General features: G+C 43.0%; 1 protein-coding gene across 1 annotated transcript in view; it reads right to left on the bottom strand.

The window, feature by feature from the left end:
* LOC125935994 (sulfotransferase 1C2-like) overlaps positions 1-9,005 on the bottom strand; it is a 36,628-nt gene extending 27,623 nt beyond the window's left edge. Inside the window, 3 exon segments of the mRNA XM_049649829.1 lie at positions 2,322-2,419; positions 8,296-8,421; positions 8,855-9,005. Coding sequence (XP_049505786.1) covers positions 2,322-2,419; positions 8,296-8,421; positions 8,855-9,005 — 375 coding nt within the window.
* Positions 9,006-9,857: the final 852 nt, after the last annotated feature.

Here is a 9,857-nt window from a genome sequence, read left to right on the forward strand (position 1 = left end):
AGGCACATGAAAAGATGTTCAACGTCGCTCCTTATCAGGGAAATACAAATCAAAACCACACTCAGATACCACCTCACGCCAGTCAGAGTGGCCAAAATGAAGAAATCAGGGGACTATAGATGCTGGAGAGGATGTGGAGAAACAGGAACCCTCTTGCACTGTTGGTGGGAATGCAAATTGGTGCAGCCGCTCTGGAAAGCGGTGTGGAGGTTCCTCAGAAAATTAAAAATAGACCTACCCTATGACCCAGCAATAGCACTGCTAGGAATTTATCCAAGGGATACAGGAGTACTGATGCATAGGGGCACCTGTACCCCAATGTTTATAGCGGCACTCTCAACAATAGCCAAATTATGGAAAGAGCCTAAATGTCCATCAACTGATGAATGGATAAAGCAATAGTGGTTTATACACACAATGGAGTACTACATGGCAATGAGAAAGAACGAAATATGGCCCTTTGTAGCAACGTGGATGGAACTGGAGAGTGTGATGCTAAGTGAAATAAGCCATACAGAGAAAGACAGATACCATATGGTTTCACTCTTATGTGGATCCTGAGAAACGTAACAGAAACCCATGGGGGAGGGGAAGGAAAAAAAAAAAAAAGAGGTTAGAGTGGGAGAGAGCCAAAGCATAAGAGACTGTTAAAAACTGAGAACAAACTGAGGGTTGATGGGGGGTGGGAGGGAGGGCAGGGTGGGTGATGGGTATTGAGGCGGGCACCTTTTGGGATGAGCACTGGGTGTTGTATGGAAAGCAATTTGACAGTAAATTTCATATATTAAAAAATAAAAAAAATTAATAAAAAAAATAGTATCTTATTCCCTTCTTTGATTTTTGATTCAATCTTTCAATTTTCTTACACAACTTATATTTCTATATCTGGTCATTTTGATATCTGAAGTCCTTGAGGTCCAACCCTGCTGTTTGTTCTTTCTGCAGACTCTTTCTCTTGCTGGCTTGTTCCTTTTGTTGTTGTTGTTGTTGTTCAGTTTATTTGTTTGGTTGGTTTTTAATATATTTTTAGCTTGTTCCTTTGTATATTTTGTAATGTGAGATGGTCGACTCAAGACGGAGCACTGCAAGCAGAAGGTATGCCCCCCTCCCCCCGACCATCCCATGTTTGTGTTTGCTGGTCATCCTGGGGATGCCACCAATGGAACCACCTTATACAGTTTCTCAGCATGGGGCTTCTTGGACAATGCAAGAAGTGCAGCTTGAATTTCCTCCTTTGAAGAGGAGACCTTCAAAATGTGGCCACACATTTTTAGGGAAGCTGAGAGCCCAGGTCAACACAGAGAGACTTCTGTCCATTGACAGTGAAGCCCTTCAGCTGTCCCAGCTTGGGCTCCTTACTTTTCTGGTTCCTTCTGCTCTGGGATTTGCCCCTGTGCAGCCATTGAAACTCACGCTGCTGCATTCTCCAGGTCATCAAATACCCACAGGACAGCTACGGTGTCAGTGACCTCTCTGAGTTCCAGTGCCCTCTTCATTGTGGGACTGAGGGATTTCCTCAACTGTATCTGGATCTCAGTTACACATTTACAAGGAAACCTGTCATTTGTTATGTGTAATTGCTAAGTGTTTTATACAAGAGGTTTCAGGGTGTTTAGTCTTAACATAATCCCAGAAATGGAGGTTCTTGTTCCCTTATATAACTTTACTGAAAGGACCCACATAATCGCTATTGTTCCCTAGAAATACACCCTTCCTAGCCCTTTGTTCCCTTCATTCCCACCTTTGAGAAAACTTCCTTAACATCGCTGGCTGACACCTTAGTTTCTTTCCTTGACCTAATTCATTTGTTATTCATTCAGCAAACACATTTTGAATGTCCTCTATGTGCCAGGAACTGATTAGACGCTGAATACAGAATAAATAAAGTCCCAGAAGCAGTAAAGCTAAGAGCCCAGAGTTTACTAGAGGTTAAGGCCAACTGCTCCCCTCAAGAAACACTGCTCCATCTATTTACCCTTTTAAACAATCATCAGGGTTTTTTTCTCCTCACTTTTTCTTCTGTCCTCTATTATGAGAATTCCATTGCCCACACCCTTGGATCAACTGTGGACACTCACTATCTCTTGTTCTCTCCAAAAATTCGTCTGTACCTTCAAACAATCCACATCTTATTTGAAAACATTCAGGTGAATATCCTGCTGAGTATAGAAGTTTACATTTTCTCTTATTGCTGATCAACAGCAATACTGCAGAGATAGCGGAGAAGTAAACATGATGGCAGTGTTGTGAGGGTCTGGCGGATTTGCTCTCAGGAGGGTTAGTCTTCCCGCCTGTCCCCAGGGAAGCTATTGCTGTCTTACCTTGCAGTTATTTTCCCAGAAAGATGGAGGCAAGAGCTGAACTGGAAGGTGAGTCCTTAGTATCCGTGGAGAGGGCATTGCTTTGGCTTTTTCCACCCCTTTGAAGTAAATCAAGAGGAAACATCTGTGTAATACAAGTACTGCATGGGGGAACTTATATTCTTGGCTCTGTCCAGAATGTCCCATCACCCCCCACCCCCATCTTTCTGCTTATCTCTTGACTTCCTTTGGGATTTCATAATAAGATTATTTATTTTACCATCACTTCTGTAGACTCAAACAGCTTGAGAGTTGGAAGGGAGCTTAGATTAATTTACTCTGTCACTTCTAGGATGTGGAGACAGAAGCTGAGAAGGGACAAGTGAGTTCTTATTGTAGCAGAGCCAGGGGGAACCAGAGTGCAGGCCTCTCTTGCCTCCCAGCCAGTGCCCACCCCTGCGTGTCTGCAACAGGCTGCCCATGTACTTGGCCCATGTGCTAGTCACTTGTTTCATCTCTAAAAACATATGTACTTGTCACATGAGTTGTGATTTCCACTCTGTCCTCTAAAACACTGACTAGACACTTGCTCTGTGCAATCATTGTGTTAGACTGACGTAGGGGATGTGAGATAATAGAAAATTTATATTTGTCTCTGCTTCTGCTTCTCGGCACAGAATTCCTGAAACCCCTATAATTTCCTGGGTGATAAGGGTGCCCTTCTTTTTGAAAAAAGTTTTTTTAATGATTGTTTATTTTTGAGAGAGACAGAGAGAGAGAGAGAGAGAGAGAGAGAGAGGAAGTGCATGAGCAAAGAAGGGGCAGAGAGAGAGATGAAGACACAGAATTGGAAGCAGGCCCCAGGCTCTGAGCTGTCAGCACAGAGCCCAATGCAGGGCTTGAACTCATGAGGTGTCAGATCATGACCTGAACTGAAGTTGGATGCTTAACCAACGGAACCACCCAGGCACCCCAGGGTGTCCTGTTCTAATGAGCTGACTCTAAGTGGGCTCCTGGATGGAGGCTGGTCACCAGCAAGACCAGCCATGATTAGAAGCTTGGAATTTTCAGCCCTATCCCCCATTCTCCAGAGAGGGAGGAAGGGCTGAAAATGGAGTAAGTGATAGATCATACCTGCACGATGAAGCCTCCATTAAGTCCCTAAAGTCTGGGGTTTGGAGAGCTTCTGGGTTGGTGAACACACGGAGACTGGGGAGAGTGCTGCTGCTTTTGAGCAGCTCAGACCATGTGCCTCTTCTGTTTGGAAACCTTCTATACTAAAGGTGGTTTTTCACACTTGCTCCCCAAGCTATGTGTTTGAGGTAGGGGATTCAAGGTGGAGTTGAAAGGATGTGTTTCATTCTGGTCATCTTTGGTTTTGCTTATTTTATATGTTTTGAACCCCTAATAATTTTTTTTAAAACTTGTGGCAAGATACACGTAAAGTAAAATTTTCCATCTTAACTCTTTTAAAGAGAACAGTTCAGTAGTGCTAATTGCATTCATGTTGTTGTGCAACCAATCTGCTTAAACACTGTACCTTTTAAACACTAACTCCCCATTCCACCCTTCCCCAGCACTGGCAGCCACCATTCTTTCTGATTCTATGAATTTGACTCCTGTAGATACCTAATATAAGTGGAATCATACAGTGTTTGTCTTTTTTTGGTGACTGGCTTATTCCACTTAGCATAATGTCCTTAAGGTTCATCCTTGTTGTAGCAGGTATCAGAATTTCCTTCCTTTTTAAGACTGAATAATCTTTCATTGCATGTATGTATCACATTTTACTCATCCATTCATCTGTCCTGGACACTTGGGTTTCTTCCATCCTCGGCTATTGTGAATGATGCTTCTATGAATGATGCTTCTCTAGTCTCTGTCTTTAATTCTTTAGGGAATATACGCAGAGGTGGAATTATTGATTCATATGGTCCCAATAATTAAAAAAAATTCTGGTACTGAAAAGAAAAATTAGCAAGCTACTGGTCTATAGTTAAAGCCCATATTCCTTAGCAAGACTGTGAAATTGTCCTGCGTCTAGCTCCTTTCCTCAGCTTCCATCGTGTCTCCTGCTCACATGTTACCCTTCAGAGCTATTTACACTTGTTCTGCTTCTCCAGGTCTCTTGTCTTCCTTGCCTATATCTCTGGGCACCTGGTTCGTCCCAGTCACTTTTTAGAGTCTCTCCAGACACTTCCACTGCTAGCAATATAGTGTTCCAGACACTATGAAGATCTCTTCTGTTGTAAAGCACCTGTAAAATCTGATTAAAACACCACAAACATCCTTTAAATGCATAACCAATCTCGCAAGAAACTAAGAAGGCTCCCCAGGGGCCCAAGTGTAGAGGGACTTGCAAGACAGGGAGGTGAGAATGAAGAAGAAGATAAGGTTGTGATGACCTGAGGATGTTTGCCCCTCAGATCCTGGGCTCAATGACCCCTGTGTGGGAAGGGGGCTGGTAGTCTTGGGTTTTCATCCTCTTACATGCAACCCTCCCAGCAGGCTTGACCTAGCTCCAGCTTCAAACTTTGCTCCCAAAGAATCCTTACAATAGACAGAGATTCTGCAGGTTTAGGGCTTTACATGGAGCATTCCACCCATGTTTTATTTCACAGATTCAAGTAAATTATATGTTTTCTCCTTCTCTCTCTCTCTCTGTCTCTTATCAGTGCTTCAGGAGAGCTGGTTGGGGTGGTCTCATTTCCTGGGCACTCTCCCATGAGTGCTCAGCCTCAGGGGGTGAGAAGGGCAGGGGAGAGTGTCCATGAACACACCTCAGGTCATAAAGTCATTCCCGAGCCTGCCCCGTGGAAGAAGAGGGCCAATGGAGTAATTTTTGGCCCTCATCATCTGCATGAGAAGCTTGCAGTCTGGCAGGAAAAACACAGCAACAGCAGCAGTAGCAGCTTGTCATTGCAGGTGTCAGCTTCTCCAGGCATTGGTTTTCAGGCACGTTCTTCACCCTGCTGATGGTGTCCTATGCTAACCTCTACCCAACATACCCACTCCTTGTCATCATATGGTCTGCCTTTGCCTCCTCCATTGGACCATGAACTATTGAAGGCAAGTGGAGGTATGGAGTCATATATGCAGCCCAGGGCCTGTAGTATAAGTTCTTGTTGAGCTGTAGGAGTTATTTCTAGATCTCACCTATATACAGTTCTCTCTCTCTCTCTCTCTCTCACACACACACACACACACACACACACACATGCACCTTTTCAAATTCTTCCCGGCCTTGCTTTTATTAGGTCATATATGCAATGCTTTAGATGTCAAACAGCTCTGTTGCTAGGAGTTGGTGGGAGAGTAGGAGGGCTCCTGGGAGGGAGACTGACCATGCGGGACACAAACTTCCATTACATCCAGGAGTGTCCACTCACTCTTGAACCCTCTGAGGGTGGTTGGTATACTTGACCAACACCCATCAGTCTATTTCAGCAACCATATTACCCTCCTAATGGTAGCCCTCACCTCAGGTGGCAGGGACCATCTGCTCTTAAATAAAACTACTGCCTAGCTGAGTCTTCACCCAGCCTCTGTCTGTTTATAGCTGGAAAGACCATAACCCTTTTCAGTGTTTATCACATCTTTGGACATGGGGCACCTTGTTTTTTTTTAAATTATTTATTTATTGTTGAGAGAGACAGAGAGATTGAGAGAGAGGACAGGGGAGGGGCAGAGAGAGAGAGGGAAACACAGAATCCGAAGCAGGCTCCAGGGTCTGAGCTGTCAGCACAGAGCCTGATGTGGCGTTCAAACTCAAGAACTTGAGTCAAAGTCAGACGTTTAACTGACTGAGCCACCCAGGCACCCCAAGGGCACCTTGTTTTGTAAAGATCCATCTTGATTTCTGTATGATGTGCCATGCTGGGCTATTGGTTATTATCCTTTCTTGAATTCTGTAGCTACTGGCATTGCCTTGAGAGAAGCTCTATCCTGCTTTTTATGCTGACTTAACAATAGCATATGCTTATGCTGGATACTCTGCTCCCCCACTGCCAAGAATGCCTCACTAGAAATCATGTTTAGGATTTTTTTCCCTCTCCTTAATCTCCCAGATTGTCAGAGGTAAGATGATAGTGGCTGGGGTTGAATGTAGAAATAAGATAAAAAAATGGGCTTGGATGACCAGGGAACACATGCCGTTGTGGGGCAAGGGATTTAGCCTAAGAGGTGATCGGGAATACCTAACACTTAAATGGTATCTACTCTGTGCCAGGTGTTGTTCTAAGCTTTTGACACATATTAACTCATTTAATCCCTACAATGACTTTTTAAAGTAGGCACCAATTCTATTGACATTTTGCAGTGGAGACAATTGTAACACAGAGAAGGTAACTTGCTAAAGGTCACTGAGCTGAGTGAGTGATGGCATCAGGATCTAAACCCTTGTTGTCTTTATTCCTTATACCATCCTGCTGCTCAAGGGATCAAAGGACCAGACACCAACAAAAATGGAAGGCCCTGGCTACACACAGAGTGGGGTCACAGTTAAGCAGGCAGAGAGTACTCTGCGTGCAGTGTCAGAGACTCACAGGTAGTTCAGAGCATCGATCAGACCAGGCACTGGATTGCTAAGCTAGTGAATAACCAGACAGACAGGAATTGAGGGTCAAAGGAGTCTGAGTGGCTAGGCAAGTAGAACCAGAAGGACAAGAAAGTACCTAAGGCTATTCTAACTTGGACACAAGTTTAAGGTTTGATGGGCATCAGATAAGGAACTTCTCTATCACAAGGCATTGGTAGCTCCGTCCACAATTGGTTCAACACTAGAGTTGTGCTGCTTATAATATTGCAGCTCTAGCTAGTTGTGTTTCCAGTTTTTCATTGTGCTGTCCTATGCAATACTGAAATAGCAAAGTAGGTCTTCCTCTTATCCTTGTTCTGTAACATGCTTTCAGCAGCTGCCAGTTACCTGGAATGGCTTCTTTTGCCTTCTGGTTGCCCCCCTTTTTTTTTTTTTTTTTTTTTTAATTTCAAGAGTGTATTGAATTCCAAGAAGTTCTGGTTGTCTTTTTGTCTTTTTTTTGTGTGTGTGTGTTTTGAATACTCAATTCTAGGTTGAGTATTACCCTAAAAAAGTCTCCCTACAGAACAGAAATAGTTGGCTGCAAACGCATTATTTTTGATGATTATCTGTCACTTTCTTGGCTGCTCTGGGATTTTGTATGGGTGGAGTAAGGAGAGGAGAGAGTGCAAATTGTTTCATAAATAGCTCTCTACCTTCTCTGTGTGTTCTATAGCGTGATGGTCAGAGGGAGCATTTAAGAAGAAAATAAGGCAACTCCTTTTTACTTAGATTCACTTTTGGCAAATAATTTTAGGTAATATGTAGAAAGAATCAGAGAGGGAGAAAGGAGGAAGAGAGAGGAAGAGAAAGGGATAAGGAGAGCCACTGGAATGCCCTTCAGTAGGTGAATGGATAAATTGTGGTACATCTAAGCAATGGAATATTAGCACTGAAAAGAAACGAGCTATCATGCCATGAAAATACATGGAGGAAACTTAAATGCACATTGCTGAGTGAGAGAAGCCTGTCTAAAAAGGCCACATACTGTATGATTCCAACTATATGATATTCTGGAAAAGGAAAAACTGGAAAGAGTAAACAGATTAGTGGTTGTCAGGGTTGGGGAGAGAGGGAGGGATGAACGAGTGGAGCACAGAGAATTTTTAGGGCAGTGGAGCTACTCTGTGTGGTATTACAGTGCTGGATCCAGGTCATTATACATTGGTCCAAACTCATAGAATGTACAACATCCAGAGCAAACACTGGGCTTTGGGTGATTATGATGTGTCAGTGTAGGTTCATCAATTGAAACAAATGCACCATCTGGGGGAGGGGGTAGATATTGATAATGGAGGAGGCTATGCATGTGCGGAAAATCTCTGTGAGTCTACTTTGTTGTAAATCTAACACTGCTCTAAAAAAAATCTTAAAAGAAGAGAAAGAATGGAATCATAGCAATAATGGGGGAACTCTCACCAGAAGGCTGGGGTGGCCGAGCCCACTCGATGAATGGATGGCGGTGTTGAATTACGGCTCTCTGACATTTCTCCACATCTCCATTCTGCTCAATCATGTCCACAATTTCCTGAATCCACGTGGTCCCTGGGGCCCAAATGGAAAGGGTGAGATATAGAAACTGGTTAGACAATCTGTCTTAAGTGTCCTGGGTGAAAAAGGGGACGTGGATACTGATGGTATTTGGTTCAACCTCCCCTCAGGTCAGGATCCTGTCCTGAACGTCCATGTGGGAAAACCCCACAAGGTCTCTATGGACAGAAGGAGCTGCATGACGTTGTCACCCAAGAGCAATCCATAATAGAGCACAACAGGCTGGGTCCTCTAAAGCCATTATGCTTGACCCTAATAAACCCAGGGACATTAGGCATCCCAAGATTGCCTCATCATGGAATAGCGAGAAGGAGCAGCTTTCCTTGAATGAGTGAGTGCACTGTATCAAGGGGGATTATAACTGACACGAGCAGCCCTTTCTTACTCCACAGGCTGAAGTTTGGTTGTCCCCTAACCCCACAGTCACCTGATTTAGGGTAGGTACAGATGAGGAGATCATCTGGCTTGGCCTCAAAGTTCTGGATCTGGCTCCAGTTGTCCACAGTGCTAGCCTGCAGGGGGATCCCTGCCACCTCTCTCAGTTGTAGCTGTGTCCTCAACTCTGTGGTCAGGGCCATACTGTCTTGCAATGGGAGGGGGAGTCCCTGTGGGCACAGGATAGAGGACTTTTAAAACAATTGCGGTAAAATACACATAACATAAAATTTACCATTTTAACCATTTTTAAGTATCCAGTTCAGTGGTATTAAGTACATTCTCATTGTTGTGCAGCCATCACCAACATCCATGTCTAGAACTTTTTAATCTTCCCAAAATGAAACTACACCATTAAACACTAACTCCCCATAGTTCTTTTCCCCTATCCCCTTCTACTTTTTCTATGAATTTGTCTACACTAGGTCCCTCATGTGAATGGAATCATACAATATTTGTCCTTTTGTGACTGGCTTATTTTACTTAGGATAATATCTCCAAAGTTTATCCATGTTGTACAATGTGTCAGAATTTCATTCCTTTTTGAGGCTGAAAAACATCCCACTGTGTGACAAAAACTACATTTTGTTTTTCATTCATCCATGTATGGACATTTAGATTGCTTCTAATGTTTGACTTTTGTGAATAATGCTGTTATGAACATGGGTATTTAAATATTTCTTCAAGATCCTACTTTCAGTTCTTTGGGGTATATACCCAGAAATGGAATTGTTAGATCATATGGTAATTTTATGTTTAATTTTTTGAGAAATTGCCATGCTGTTTTCCACAGTACACAGTATACTATTTAACATTCTCACCAGAAAGGAACAAGGGTTCCAATTTCTTCACATCTTCAACAATATTTGTTATTTTCTGTTTATTTTATTTATTAAGTATATGTTTAAAATGTTTTTAATTTCTAGAATAGTCATTCTAATAGGTATGTGGTGATATTTCATGTAGTTTTGATTTTCATTTCCTTAATGATTAAT

This window comes from Panthera uncia, assembly GCF_023721935.1.
Source record: "Panthera uncia isolate 11264 chromosome A3 unlocalized genomic scaffold, Puncia_PCG_1.0 HiC_scaffold_11, whole genome shotgun sequence".
NCBI lineage: Eukaryota > Metazoa > Chordata > Mammalia > Carnivora > Felidae > Panthera > Panthera uncia.